Source organism: Doryrhamphus excisus, chromosome 13, assembly GCF_030265055.1.
Source record: "Doryrhamphus excisus isolate RoL2022-K1 chromosome 13, RoL_Dexc_1.0, whole genome shotgun sequence".
NCBI classification, from domain to species: domain Eukaryota; kingdom Metazoa; phylum Chordata; class Actinopteri; order Syngnathiformes; family Syngnathidae; genus Doryrhamphus; species Doryrhamphus excisus.
In genome coordinates this window covers 11110957-11126265 of record NC_080478.1, presented here as the reverse complement: position 1 = coordinate 11126265, position 15309 = coordinate 11110957, and the positions used below count along the sequence as shown (strand labels likewise).

Here is a 15309-nt window from a genome sequence, read left to right as displayed (position 1 = left end):
AGCCACATTTGTTTACAACAGACGGGGACCACAAAATCCAAAGAAGTACAGCTGAATAGGTGCAGATGCTGGGAGATCTATAAAGCTTTGTGTGCTGGTTATTGTGTGTAGCTGCTCTATTGGAGTCCACAACTCAATACAAAGAGTAAAAAAAATAGCATAATAGGTTCCCTTTCAAGCCAAAATAAGAGTATTAAATAGCAAAACATTCAATAATTATAATGTATGTCCCATTCTTAGCTAAATAAAAACAAATGCTAGCTATGTAAATAAGCACCATCTGGGAGTGATGTACCCAATCATTTGGTTAGCATTCAATTTCACTACAACTTTAGTTTTATTGTGTTCTTGCATATTTTTCAAGTAAAATTGTTCCCAGGGCGGTTCCCCAGATGACAAAGAACAATAATTTAGTCATGGTGCAGGGCCAAGCTTGCCGACACCTCCCTTGGGTTATTTTTGTATTCACACAGTGAAATATTGATGTGATGCGCCAGTTGCCCCGCTGTGTCTGTTCCTATCATCCAGCTCTTGGTACAATAGCTAAATTAATAAATCTGCCTTTAGCATGTACTGTAAAATATGAAGCCAAATCCTTTGACTATTTGTTGGCTAACATTAAATTTAGTTTATCAATCCAAAGCACCGTCATCACTTCTGCTACTGTGCACCGCTGACAACATCCATCACTGTGCCTGATGCACATAAAAAAAACCCCTGTAAGGTCATATTGCCTGTGTTGACTTACTGCGTTGCCATGGTGACAATGACAGGAAGTGCGGTCGCATCCAGTGGCACTGTGGAAAAACAAGCATGTGTTACACAGACTGCGCACTCTCTCCCTCTACTTGAGTCACCACACCATCTCGTTACAGAATCCTGGAAATAAGAGCAATGTTTCCTCGTTCAAAAAAACATCGATTGCCGGAGGAAACCAACACTTAAATCCGACACAACCGACACTAAATGTTTTATTTTGATTAACATTCTTAAAGGAAAACTGCATTTATTTTTATTTTTCCCGTCATCCACTATCCTGATTAGCATGTTTTTTTCTATTTTCTGTGCAAATGTATTAAAAACACAAAACTAGGGCTGTCAATCATTATGATGTCCTTCTGTCTGCCGTCATAACAGGGAGGCGTGCTTGCTCCGCTGCGCATGTGTTAATTACACACACAAAAAAAATTAAAGTAATGAATAAATGTGGAAATGTTCTTCCTTTCATCCGTCCTCCACAGTGGAATCCCGGCTGTGTCGCTATGCCCACCCGATACACCCAGCGTGTATCCTGGCCAAGCCCATTCGAGCGCCATCCAAGCTGAGCGAGAGTTATGTGATAGCTGCAGCAGCCTCGATGGACCCTCTTCCTCCACTCAGCTTTATCACAAAGTATGTTTGAGTGACGGCGGCATGGTGTCATGACATATAGTCTGGCCAATGCATGACGTCAGGCAGAGACCATACACTTTTCAGGTCAACCAAACTTGTGAGTGTTAGCTTTCATTCATTCATTCATTTTCTACCGCTTATCCTCATGAGGGTCGCGGGGGGTGCTGGAGCCTATCCCAGCTGTCTTCGGGCGAGAGGCGGGGTACACCCTGGCCAGCCAATCACAGACAAACAACCATTCACACTCACATTCATACCTATGGACAATTTGGAGTTGCCAATTAACCTAGCATGTTTTTGGAATGTGGGAGGAAACCGGAGTACCCGGAGAAAACCCACGCATGCACGGGGAGAACATGCAAACTCCACACAGAGATGGCCGAGGGTGGAATTGAACCCTGGTCTCCTAGCTGTGAGGTCTGCGCGCTAACCATTTGATCGCCGTGCCGCCCAGTGTTAGCTTTCCAAAAACATGCTAGATTAATTGGCCACTCCAAATTATCCATAGGTATGAATGTGAGTGTGAATGGTTGTTTGTCTATATGTGCCCTGTGATTGGCTGGCGACCAGTCCAGGGTGTACCCCGCCTCTCGCCCGAAGACAGCTGGGATAGGCTCCAGCACGCCCATAACCCTTGTGAGGATAATCAGTAGAAAATGAATGAATGAATATCCAACCGAGTTTCTGTAGAGGACCATGAGGTGGACTTTCAAGTCAAATTACACTTGAGGGGTGTGGCTTTTTAAATCTGTGTATTTGCATGCTCATCGGGTCAAGTTGTAAATTTTTTTTAAGGGCTATATTCATTTTCATAAGGGAAATGTATCAATTAAATCAATTAAACCACTCTGACAGCTCTTGCATTGGGTGTTAATATTGTACATGTGTATCTAATACTGTATTATGCCAAGTGATTGCATAACGACTATGATCCCCCCCCAACTTCAGCTCCCCAGGGGTTCAGCACAACTCCAAAAATGTCCCCACTGCAGTCCTTACAATGCTCTCAATCCAAACAAATGCGGAGACCCAAACAACACGGTTGGCTCGAATGCAGAGGGGGGTGAGCTGGTGAAAGTGGGACACAGCTGTGGTTCAGCCCATCAGGCGTCTCGCCAGGATGAAGCGGCGAGATGTCACTGGCTGCATGGGTCAAGAGGAGGCGACGCGCAGAAACGGATGCAGAGACACGTGGTGACAGCCGGGTGGGTTTCCTGACATGCACGTGTATCGATAACTACTATATCTTGTAAAAAATGTATTTGTTGTTACCGACAGAGACGGAGGACTTCACTGCTTTGTGAGAAGGTAAGAACAGACTTTGAAAGTGTCAATCAAAAATACACTTACTGTGTCTTTGACAGCTTCTCCTTTTGTGGTCTTCCTTTCTCCTTCCACTTGACAGTTACTCCCAGGTGCTGGTGGACTACCCACTAGAGATTCTTGTGGGGTGTGGCTTACTGCTTCTTGGATGTTCTCTGGCTGGCCTCTTCATTGGTCCACTGCCAGACTTCTCTGAGCCTCTGCTGGTTAGTTTGCATGTGAAGTACCACTGCCGTTCATGTTTGTTAACATGGACTGCAATGCAAGTGTAAAAAGAAGTTAGCAGATGTCAGTAGTGAATTGTAAAAACTATAAAATGTGTACTTACCTGAGCTTCAGAGACAGTGTAGGATCATTCTGCCAAACCTTTTACAGCACACATTATGTTATTGTTTTATTACTGTTGTTGCCATGTTGTACTGAGCAGCCAGGATAGCAACACTGATCTAAGCTCACTGAGCCGGAGTCTTGCAGTTTATGCCTAGATCTCATTTAAAAAATGTACGTGACTTTAGAGCAGGGGTCTCAAACTCAATTTACCTGGGGGCCACTGGAGCTAGGGTCTGGGCAAGGCTGGGCCACATCAGGTTTTCAAAAAAAAAAAAAAAAAACGCATTTATTAAAAACAGAAAAATATACAAACTTTTTCAGTGCTTTGGTTCCGATTTTCTACAAGAAAAGCTCTGATAAAACATTCCACTGTTCTCAAATATCTTAATTTTTATTTTTCTGCACAAAATAAGATGAAAAATAAATAAACAAATCAAGAATAAAGAAAATCAATCAGTAATAAATAAATATAATAATAATAATAAAATGGCAAATAATAAAAACTTAAGAAACCACATATAGTTGGTGGGTAGACAAATTATTTTTTTTCAGATTAAAATGAACAAAGCATTATTAGAGCCCTGTAGACATGACAAAACACAACTATAGTCACATTTATACTCTTTTTATTTACAACATATTGCGCAACTGCAGGGTCTTGAGACACATGCTAACTCGCAAACTAGAGAGCTAGCGACCTAAACGGTAGCCTTCAAGTTATTTCCTTTAAACTTAAATAGCCAAAAACTTACCACTTCCACACGGATAGGAAGGATAACTATTAACAGTTATTTAACCTTTAACATGAACATTAATCAAACGTAATAATTTTTTCTGGGTACATGATACCATACAGCATCCATATCAAACTTGCGCGGGCCGCACTAACATTAAACTTTCGTATCAAGGCGGGGGCCTCAAACTAGTGTCCTGCGGGCCATATTAGGCCGTGTTTGAGACCCCTGCTTTAGAGGCATATTTGTATGAATTGTACCACATCAGGAACAATGGACACCGGAACCACAGATTGTCAGTTGTGTCTATAACAAGCTTTCCTTGAGAAACTTGAAGCCTTTCATAAACATTTTAAATGATGACAAAAATAATACACACAATGTTTGTGAAAATTTAACTCTGCTTTGGTGGAACACATACGGCGGGAACCGGTTTGGAATTAAAAATAGAACCACGCTACACCCAGTGTTAATTAACATTCCCATAATGAATTCAACCACATCATAAACTGCACTGAATTAGATCAGATTATACTCACTGTTATCTTGATTCATTTCATTATTTTTTGAAAAATTCCTACAGGAGGCTAATTAATCATCCCAGTATGTACGAGTAGGATTTTTGGAGACAAACCATAGTTGGACTGCTTTTCATGTCTTAATATAAAAGGCACTAGCATCCACACAGTCTTTTAGATTTTTGTGCATGTGGTCTCCTCAGGGCTTTGAGCCACGAGGGACAAACATCGGGATTCGCCAGTCCAGCTTGTCCAAGCTGCAGGAGAACACCGGCCCAGGGAAAGCCTTGTCTCTGTTGCCGCAGCAGCTCACTAAAAGGTCAGTGGAGAGTTCGGGTGGAAGGAACGCTTTTGACATCAGTACTGTACAAAAGTCTGAGGTCATCACTTTGGTAATGGTAATGGTTTTATTTCATTTGAACATGCATCAGATTACAATTGAATGCATCACATAATCAGTTCACAGTTCCACATGTCCAAAAGGAGTAGGAAGAAGCAAAGCTTATTAAATCCTACCCCTCCATCTGGTACTTTTACAATCAGTAACTGTTACATTTGTTCACTTCCTGCTTTCCTAATATAGTTTGGTTTTTTTATTTTTTGTCACGTACCGAAGTACCAGGTATATGACCATCCAATGACATAATGGGTACCATAGTAAGTGTCAATATAGTGACATATATAGCACATCATGACTGGTTCAAGACTCTTCATCCTTGTATTTAGCAAACATCAACTGCTTGTATTGTTTCTTGAATTGGCTCATCGTTGTGCATTGTTTGAGGTCCTTACTCAATCCATTCCATAGTTTGATTCCACATACTGAAATGCTATGGCTTTTTAACGTAGTCCTAGCATAGAAGTGTTTCAAATGTAGTTCTTCCCTGAGATCATATTTCTCCTCTCTTGTAGAGAAAGTATCGGATGACATTTGTAGGTAATTGGTTATTTTTAGCCTTATGCATTATTTTAGCTGTTTGAAGATTAACTATATCAGTATTTGTGATTTTAGAAATAAGGAGTTAGTATGTTCTCTGTAGGCGGCATTATGAATTATCCTTACTGACCTTTTTTGCAGTACATTTAGTGAGTGAAGATTGCTTTTATAGTTATTACCCCATATTTCCACACAATAAGTAAGATATGGTAGAACCAGAGAGCAATAATATTGCTTTGTTCAATATTGAAATATTTCTGGTCACCTTATGTTGTATATTTGTTATATGAGGTTTAAATAATCTTTTTTCCCACATCATTTTGACACTATCACCTATACCAGAGGTAGGGAACCTTTTGATGACTGTATCTGGCTCTTAAGCGTTTCTTACCACAATAAAAATGTATTTTTGCTAACATTTTAAAGTAAACATCACAGAAATGACTGTTAAAAATAATCAACAACTTTCTTATGCATTTTAATCCGTCCATCTCTTTTCTACTGCAATACGGCCAACCATATCCATCTTTCCTGATGATATTTTCCAGGTCAAACACCAAAACTCGATTATTACTGGGTAATGCGGTAGTCTACCTCGGTCATTGAGATGTCAACATGTAAATGCAAACTTTCCTCCTTTAGTCAAATAGTCACCTAGGTAAAGCTGCAGAACCAAGCCTTCTGACGAAGATGGCCAAAAGAATGAAATATGTGTACGGAGTACGGTGCAAAACCATGCAGCAGCAGAAGTTGCATTAATGGCAGCAAGTATTTGATTTATTATTGGACAGTGTGCTGGCCACACCCCATTGGCGTGGGGTAGTGTGCCTGGTCTACGTAATTAGAGCCCAATATATCTAAAACTGTTGGTCTTACATAAAAATGCACACATTTTATTGCATTCAATGTTAAAAAAAATGTATATGGCTCTCACAGATATACATTTTAAAATATTCGGTCTTCATGGCTCTCTTAGCCAAAAAGGTTCCCGACCCCTGACCTATACGGTTTTATCTGTTACTTGCAGCAGTGCTTCTAACGAAGACGGCATCCACAACACCTCAGGACTACGATTAAAGAGGATGTTAGCCAGAGACTCCACTTCAGAGTCATTCCTATGCGACGCCCCAGGTAAGTCCATCACATTGACTATGGCCAAAATTAACAAAGTTTAAGGATTAAACACAACACTATATTAGGATTATATTTATATATATATATATATATATATATATATATATATATAATATTTATTATATTAGGATATACTTATAGTCATCTTTTTCATAATGTTCTGAATTGTTGTTTCAAAGGCAGTAAAATCATGGTTGACGTTATGTTCAAATACGTTATGAGTTGTTTTACATGCTAGAAGAAAGGATGATTCACAGGTGGCCTTATTGTGTGCTGAGTCCATCTGTCTCCTCTGCACAGGCCAGCATTTAGCCCAGCTGGTGTTTCGCTCAGAAAACTCAGCCAGCCTCTGGAGCCTGAAGGCCATCCACGCCATGTGCGAGATGGAACAATCTAGAGTACGCTCTGATCTATACTCATGCTTTCATGTCACCTTTTAGTCCTCGCCCATCTGCTCGCTTCTTTAGCTCCTTCGTGTTGAAACGTTGGCCTCCGATGCAGCGTAATTGGGTAATTTGTTTGGGAATGTGTTGAAAAACATTTCCCTTGTCTGTCGCAGATACGCTCCCAGGCTCAGTTCCAGGATGTGTGCCAGCAGCATGTGAGAGCTGAGGCTGAAGCGGTGTCCAGAAGTGGCTGCTGTCCAAGCTGGTCTATAGGAAATTACTTAGCGGTCCTGACTAATGCCTCCTGCTGCCTAAGCCTAACCTCACACCAGGTAGCTTTTACAAAAAGGAATATTGAGTTCCCCATTCCCAACAATACTTTTCAAAAGGTTTAAAAGCTGTTTTTACCATTTCCTTTATGGTTATTTTTCTTCACCTCAGGTCTCCGAGGCTCTTAATCTTCTCCGGAGGTGTGCTCCTTACTACCATGAGGGACACCTAGTGGACGCCTGTTTTCAGAGACACAAATATGGCAGCTGTTCTTCTGTCCCATCTCACTGCAAGCAATCTCGCATAGTTTTCCAAATTCTGCACTTCCTGGTTGATAAAGACTTCCTCAGCCCACAGACAGCGGAGTATCAGATCCCAACCCTCAAGTACAGTCTTCTATTTCTACCGGTCGATAAAGGGGAACGCATGATGGAGATCTACATGAGGAGCCTGAAGGGAAGAGATCTAACATACAAGAATACAACGGTCACCGGCATGGATCTTGGAATCAAGCAAGCACTGTTCAAGTATTATCTGGCAAGAGACTCGGTATTCCCGGTCCTTGCAGTCATTTCGCTTCTCTTCACAATGGCGCTTTATCTCCACTCTCTCTTCGTGGTGGCGTTATCTGTGCTAGCAATCGCAGGCTCCCTCCTCACTTCCTATTTCCTCTACAAAGTAGCATTTCGTTTGACTTTCTTCCCTTTGGTTAACCTCTCAGCAGCGCTTATTCTCCTGGGAAGTTGCTCCAATCAAGTTTTTATCTTTGCCGACTTCTGGAATCTGCAGTTGTCCCAGAAGCCCTCGACCTCCCTGGAGAAGAGAGTGCACAGGGTTTTGCAGGAAATGGGCTATTTGATTCTAGCGTCAGGATTGACTTCCAGTGCGGCTTTTTTCTCCGGTTATCTCAGCAGCATCACAGCTATCAGATGTTTCGCCGTTTATCTCGGCACGGCCTCCTTGGTCAGCTCTCTTTTAGCGCTGGTGTGGCTGCCGTGCGCGTTCATCCTGCGTGAGCGCTATACAGCATCCTCTGCATCCGTACCGCTGCAGGAGTGGAAGCCCTGTTGCAGTAAAAACCCCCTCGGATTCTGGGATGCGAGCTCACGCAAGAGATGCCTCTTCACATTTGGGCAGAAGCTGAGAGAACTGAAACGAGGTCTTGCCGACACGTCTAATTTAGTGTTCCTCAAAATCCTGCCTTGTGGAGTGGTAAAGTTCCGCTACATCTGGGTGTGCTGGTTCGCAGTGCTAGCTGCAGGTGGTACGTACATGTCCTGCTTTGACCCGGGAATGAAGCTCCCCACCCTTGACAGCACGGTCACACAGCTTTTCCGCTCCAGTCACCCATTTGAAAGATACGATGCCGAATATCGTCACATGTTTATGTTTGAACGACAAACAAACGGAGAAGATAGGCCCGTGACGTTGACGCTTGTTTGGGGAGTCAAACCGACTGACAACGGAAATCACTTTAACCCAAAAAGCAATGGTTCTTTGGTTCTAGATCCAGACTTTACAATGAGTCAACGTGATGCTCAGGTCTGGTTGAGGGACCTGTGCGGACGGGTTCAAAACCAAAGTTTTTACTCTGCCCCATCCCCTACGGACAAAGAGTCGATGATAGATAATGTCTGTCTTGTGGACCAGCTTATCCATTGGGTATCTCTTAGAAGGTGCTCACAAAGCCATGATGCACTTCATCTTTGCTGCAACGACATCACCTTCCCGTTCCCCCCGAGCGTCTTTGAGAGCTGCCTGAGCATGATGCTGGCAGAGAAGTCCAACGAAGGCCATATGAGCAAAGTGGGCGGGCCTTACTTCCATCCAGATGGCCGCATCGCCGCCTTGGTGCTGGCATTCAAAACCACATACAGCTACAGCTTCAACTTCAGCCAAACAAGCGTTTTCTACAGAGAAACCCTGGCGTGGTTCAACAAGGAAATATCAGGAGCACCAAAAGGGTTGGAGAAAGGTTGGTTCGTCAGCCAGCTGTCTCTTTTTGACCTTCAACAAGCCTTGAGCTCAGAGACATTAGCAGTAGCTGGCACTTCCGTGTCGCTTACATTTATTTTGCTTCTCATAACCACCTGGAATATTCCATTAAGTCTTTACGGGACCGTAGCTGTGGGTGGTAGTGTCTTTGTTACCGTTGGACTACTGGTCCTCCTCGAGTGGCAGCTTAGTGGCATTGAGGCTTTGTTCATCTCATCCGCAGCGGGGCTATGTGTTGATTTTGTGGCCAACTACTGTATTTCTTACTGCTTTGCTCCTCATTCAGATCAAATAGGAAAAGTAGCACACGCTACAAAGAGGATGGGATGTCCTGTAGCAATCATTTCTGGGGCTTTTTTCTGCACTGGGCTCATTATGTCGCCTTCGACTGTGTTGCTCTTCAGGAAATTGGGGATTTTCTTATTTTTGGTTAAATGTGTAGCATGTGGATTTGCAACTTTCTTTTTCCAGTCCCTGTGCTGCTTCTTTGGCCCTCAGAGGAACTGTGGCAGGATTCCACTCCCCTGTATGTCAGATCCGTCTGGCGGGACGATGTCATCTTGCTCAGGGTCAGAAGAAGGCGCCTTGTCCACTAACGGTGCTTTTGACAGAGCCAGATTGAGAAGGACTTATGACAAAGAAGCAGGTGGTTACCTCTACTCCAATCAGCAGAGGGGGAGACAGTTGGGAACAGGAGGCGGGGCCAGAGGGCCGGAACAGTACGAGCTGCAACCATTGGCCTATCGACTGAGTGACAGCTTTGAGAACAGCACCTGCACCAGTAAACTGTCCAACAGGCCTTCTGTGCTGTCTGATGAGATCGAGTACTGCGGGAGCGATGCGGCCTCGGCGGGGGAAGGTGGGCAGATGTGCCAAGCACCTGTAGCTCTGCAGACTTCTTCTCCATACAAAGAGAACCCGAGACGATCTGTAGATCTTGCAAAGGATGACATGACTCTCGGCAAGAAGTTGTGTAAATCTTGTCAGGATCCTTCCAGCACGCTGCAACACTGGACCAATAAAACATTCTCCTCGTCTTCTAGCATGGATGAGACCATAATAAGCCACACCCTTGAGACCACCGACCAGACGTGTCTGTGCACAGATGAGCAAACCACAGATGAGAGACTCCTTCAGGCCTCCTCTCGGTCCATTAGCTCCTGTGAGTTCCTGGATGATTCCAATGAAACGTGTTTGAGCGACATTGAAGCAGGGCCTTCAAACGCCCAGAGTGATGGAGAAGCTCAGTTACAACCGGGACACCTGAATGGAAAAAGAGACACATTGCGTCTCTCACTCCGGGAGACCGTTTATGAAACGTGTGGGAAAGGTCGCAGCAGTCAGACTGGGGACATTGTCATTTTACCCAACAGCAAGCCGGACTTACCAGACATTTGGATTAAAAGAGATGGACGAGAAGACACGCTATAAGCAGTTTTATCGTAATATCTTTCACATGGACATTAGCCTAACATATTTGCATTACAAGCATTGACTTCAATAGGACAGTTTTCTGTCCTAACGACATTGCACATAAACAAATGTGCAACCACAGTCTTTGTTTACACTTAATATCAAGATTATGCAATAGTTTTACTTTAAAGTGAATTAATTTAATAGCTGCTTCTTTATTTTCCACTAATCTCTGAAACACAGAGAAAAGGATTCTTTAAGGTGTGAGGTGCCAGAAAAATAATTATTTTTAAAGCTAACTTCTGTTATATATCAATGCAAAATGAACCCATTTTACTTCTCACACTGAGACTAAATAAGACTACTGAAGTTCAGTTTTTTGGAGAGTTTCATTTTTGAGTAATTATTGTTAAAAGTCTGTTTTTTTTTACCTTATAATTAAACTAAAGGCTGAGGTCCAGCGGCACCCACCCTATTGCAAAACTTGCTTGGGTTCATCCACATCACGTGGTGGACGTTTGATCATGTTTGGGGGCGTGAGTATCACGCCTGTAGATGGCGCCCGATTTGGCGAGCCTTGAGAATTAGTAAATGCATTTTTTCCCTTTCCCCCTCCCCGGCACCCCCTGGAGAATGTCACCCAATTGGACATATGGCCCACATCGAGAACCGCTACTGCCCCTTGCAACCTTTAATGGACTACTCTGACCTCAATTTGACTTCTTGGTTCAAACTAAATACAAAGAAGTGAATCAATGAAAGGGAAATGTAAGACCAGAAATCCACTGTTATTAAACAACATACATTTTATGTGCTAAATATTGTATTGTAAATGTCAGCTATGAGGATGGTTGTTATGGCAAATGTGTGACACACAATGTCGCTTACACTTTGTCAGCAGAGGATGCAGTTGGCCAACAAACATTCAGATTTCAAGAAAAGGGCCCTCCGAAATACACAAGTACAAATACAACGCATCCACTATATTTTGCGTTATTTGTTTTATGTAGCCATTAAGGAAGCCAGAAGCCAGTTAACTGTGTATCATGACTTGTGAAAACTGAATAGTTTATTCTCGTGTCCGTGACCAAATTATTACATTGGCTGTAAAGGCAAATGAGTGTAAAGCAAATTAAGTATGTGTGTGTGTGTCTGTGTAGATCAAAGTGTGCTTTAATGAAACGAGTAATTGTTTACTTTGTTGAAAAACAGAAAACTATCTTTTGAACAGAAAGCTTTTATCCAGACTCAATCTCAGTGTCTCGTCATTGCCATGTAAAACAATCTTGAACAAAAATGTGCCAAATGTCTATTGACTGCAGAAACACCTGTTTTGTGTGTCGTGTGTTTGTGTGCTAAAAAGGTGACATAGAAATGTTCATCTTGCTTATGAAGTGTACCTTTTCTCATTATACAGAAGCAACAAGGCTCCACAATAAATGGATAGTCTGCCTTAGAAAGGAGTCATTTATTCCAGACTTCCCAGAAGAAAAATGAGGGAATTTCCAAGGTTATTTCCAAACCGCTGATAATGAAATATTTTCTTGCATAATGGGAATTATTGGCTTTTTGTAAAGGGACTCAACACATATGAAACTAAAATCATATACAGTAGAAAACAAATGACCAGATATCGCCACTGTGGATGATAACCTCTCTGATTCTCAGACTTGGAAAACATGATGGAAACATGATTTAAAAAAACATGGTTTTAAAGTGTTTTAATACAAAGAAGGATTCTCAACACCAGATAACCAAGTCGACCTTCAATAATGAGAAAATTATTTCATTAAAGGGACAGGCTATTCCCACACCCAAGTCCGACTGGTGTATGCTGTTCAAATCATGCTATTCCTAATGTCAAATAAAAATGTAAGTATCCATTCATTATAGGAACAAATTATACCATTAAATATATGTTCCTGCCAAACATTGGCCCCAGACAGCAATGATTTGTTCAGAGAAACTCATCTTTCTTGAAAAAAGTGACTGTACCACAGCATCATAGCAGAGTCCACCTTAGAGCCAGAATGGAGAGCGATTTTGAGAGCACCATCAAGTAGGGATGTCCTGATCCATTCGTCAGGATCAGGATTGGTTGCTGATCAGCTGTATTTTTAAAAAGTCGGATAACATCGGGTTTTGCTACGTGATCGGGTGGATTCGGTGGCCGTATCACATTTGTAACACCCGCAAGAAGAAGAAAACACATCAAGGTGGATATTCGGCTCCTTAGCTGTAGCAGTAGTTCCCCCTCACTGTGCCCGGACTGCTGTGTCATGTTGCAGAGTTTGCACGGAAAGTGCTGCTGTGACCACTGGTTGTTTATACTAAGGGTCGTGAATTCATTATTAAATTGCGTTGAAGGGAGTTTAAAACAAAAAAGTCTGATTAGTCCGACTACTAGTCCTACTTGGTTATGCCCGGTAATAAAAAAGTAAATTCAGCAATACTCTGATTGCATTATTTTGAAGAGCTATTTTCATAACCATATTCAATTCCACTAATTTATGTTTGTAGTCTATGTAAAAAAAAATCAGATTGGATGCCAAAAAATGTGGATCGGGACATCCTGAACGGCAAATGGGGGTGGGGGGTTGGCATCAGTCCACATACACCCAGTCCTCTTGGGCCCAGTCAGGTAACTGTGTTGAATATTCAAAGTCTGGTCCTTTGTAGCGTAAAGCATGTAGGTACATGATGAGTTCCTTCTCTGTGGGGTCGGCTCGCAGTAGTTTGCACTCACTACAAAGGTGGTCTCTGGTGGTCGTTTGTTTTCCATTCAATTGGTCTTGAGCTTCTTGGATTGAGGTCTTGTTACCGCTAACGGTGCTCTGTTTTACCTCCGTCGAGATGGACTGCGGCGTCACTTCCCCACAATGCTGAGTTTCTCCACTTTTCTCAGTTTCACATGACCCATCATTCAATTTCTTGTCCATCTGTCTCTCTTTGGAAAAAATGTTCCCATTGTCAGATAAATCCAGCAGATGTAGGCTTTCCTGACCCTGATGTTCCTCGACAAGAGCCTTCAGAATCTCCTCGTCACTCTTTCCCATCAGCCCACCTTTCCCCCTGTGAGGACCCCAGGCTGATGAACCGTAGATGGGATCATTGAGGATAGGGAAACCCAGGTACTGGAGGTGCACCCGAATCTGATGGGTACGGCCCGTAAGTGGTAAACAGCGCACTACACTGGTCTTCCCGTTGAAGCTAAGCCTTTGGAACACTGTCCGACATTCCTTTCCCTTCGGGTCAACGCGGCAGAGTCCGATTTTAAAGGACACAACCAGGATGGGCTCCTCGCAGATCAGTTCACCTTGTGGAAACTCCCCTTCCACTCGGCAAACATACTCCTTTTCAAGCTGTTAGAAGGACATATGCTCTATTTACAATAAAATTCGGAATCCTGTCTAATGTGCGAGTAACGGGAAACAGGCAATAGTCCCCCCCAGGAGCCTTAAAGAAAGAACTTACCTTCCTGTCTCTCACCAGCTGGTCCAGTTTCTTTGACGTCTCCAGTGTCCTGGCAAAGAGCAGCACTCCTGAGGTGAGTCGGTCCAGTCTGTGAACCGTGTGCAGCTCAGAGATGCCCCGCTCTTTTCCCAAGATGAAAATCACTGTGTTGTGTCGGAAGCGGCCGCAGGGATGGACGGGGATGGAAGCGGGCTTGTCAACTACGAGGACTTCACCGTCGTCCACCAGAACCTCCAGGGGCTTGCCAACCACGGGGGGCTCGTGACGGTGGACGGTATTCCTCATGTGGTCATTGTTCTGTCACAGGGACAAAGGAGAAGATTAAACATATGTGCTTTTTACATCAAATAAATGCACTTTTTTTACTTGCAATTTTACTTACGGAGTTGATTAAGGCTTGTAATGTCAATTCTAAGCAAGAAAATTATAAGTGATAAATTGTGCTATATTTTCCCAACCAGCTAAGTGAGCTACATTTGATTATATCAGTGCGGAAATAAACAGATTTTTATTTCCTACATTATGCTGTTTTGGGTGGATGACAGGCTCTCTAACGGGAGTTCCACACTTTGAAAAAACCCCAGCTTTAAACGTGACATTTCATATTCAGTTTTGTGTTATTTACACAACACAAACTTAAGACACATGAAGTATTTTATGACGTCACTGACCTTGAGGACCACAGAGAGATCCTCCACAGGAGTTTCATTCAGGCGGATGCGACCCTCTCGAGCAGCCCTTTGGTAATATTCAATGGACTCGGCTCGGAACTCACTCTCGAACACTTCCAAAAGGCTCTTCCCTACCCAGCGACCTTTGCAGTAGGTCTTGAAGTCAAAGAAATACGGGTGTACTTTACGAAGACCGCCTTCAAAGTAGTACGAGGTCTCGTCGAAATGTGCCTGACTGAAACTGACACCCGGGTTACGCTTCTGCGGAGGAGGCACGTATCTCTCACCCGGCCGGAGGTTCTTACCCCCGGCTCCTCTTCGCCTCTTTCCCCGGCCACTCGCTTCAGACAGCTCGTCGCTTTTCCGTTTGCCGGTTACGTTGGCCTTGTCCACCGTGGTTCCCTCCGTCTGCACAGTCTTACTTTCTTCCACCAGCTCCATGGAAACCGTCACGTTATAAGGTGTAAAAATACAGAAACTACACAAATCTACTTTAGAGCCCAGCCGTGTCTTCTGTTGAGAGTCACCGAGTAACAACTCCAACTTGTCGCCTGAAGGGTTATTACGACACAAAAAAGCGCTGTTGTGGAAGTTATATTTGACAGAACTGTGAAGAACACCTAAACTATTGTTTACCGACTGCCTTGTAGATTCGAAACGAGTTAAAGATGACACATATGAGGTTATCTGGCCAACATTTCTGACAGACAAACCAGCGTGCATCGTCGAGGT

The 15309-nt window shown here is 43.1% G+C and overlaps 3 protein-coding genes across 4 annotated transcripts in view; 1 reads left to right on the top strand and 2 right to left on the bottom strand.

Moving 5' to 3' along the window:
• The window catches only part of pkdccb (protein kinase domain containing, cytoplasmic b), a 20203-nt gene extending 17056 nt beyond the window's left edge, over nt 1–3147 (bottom strand). Inside the window, exons 1-2 of the mRNA XM_058090317.1 lie at nt 2743–3147; nt 749–797 (exon numbers count right to left, since the gene is read on the bottom strand). The gene's annotated coding sequence lies outside the window, so the exon portion shown is untranslated. The remainder of the gene's footprint in view (nt 1–748; nt 798–2742) is intronic.
• disp2 (dispatched homolog 2 (Drosophila)) overlaps nt 1–12373 on the top strand; it is a 14245-nt gene extending 1872 nt beyond the window's left edge. Inside the window, exons 2-10 of one of the 2 annotated variants that reach the window (XM_058090315.1) lie at nt 1242–1392; nt 2341–2597; nt 2671–2700; nt 2798–2921; nt 4501–4616; nt 6265–6365; nt 6669–6766; nt 6928–7086; nt 7196–12373. In XM_058090315.1, the coding sequence (XP_057946298.1) occupies nt 1242–1392; nt 2341–2597; nt 2671–2700; nt 2798–2921; nt 4501–4616; nt 6265–6365; nt 6669–6766; nt 6928–7086; nt 7196–10450 (4291 nt within the window). In that variant the 3' untranslated portion in view covers nt 10451–12373. Of the gene's footprint in view, nt 1–1241; nt 1393–2340; nt 2598–2670; nt 2701–2797; nt 2922–4500; nt 4617–6261; nt 6366–6668; nt 6767–6927; nt 7087–7195 lie in introns of both variants that reach the window. The other variant, XM_058090314.1, reaches the window with a different exon arrangement.
• On the bottom strand, nt 6499–15309 carry rpusd2 (RNA pseudouridine synthase domain containing 2). The gene is made up of 4 exons (XM_058090316.1): nt 15214–15309; nt 14578–15128; nt 13907–14203; nt 6499–13794 (listed from the first exon to the last, which is right to left on the bottom strand). Exons 2-4 carry the CDS (start codon nt 15016–15018, stop codon nt 13036–13038), a joined length of 1497 nt encoding a protein of 498 aa, XP_057946299.1. The 5' UTR covers nt 15019–15128; nt 15214–15309; the 3' UTR covers nt 6499–13035.

Coding starts and splice junctions, on each gene's coding strand:
- rpusd2 (XM_058090316.1), bottom strand. CDS start 15,018: ATGGAGCTGGTGGAAGAAAGTAAGACTGTGCAGACGGAGGGAACCACG. Junction 14,204..14,577: donor ATCTCTCTGTGGTCCTCAAG/GTCAGTGACGTC, acceptor TCCCTGTGACAG/AACAATGACCACATGAGGAA. Junction 13,795..13,906: donor AGCTGGTGAGAGACAGGAAG/GTAAGTTCTTTC, acceptor TCCTTCTAACAG/CTTGAAAAGGAGTATGTTTG.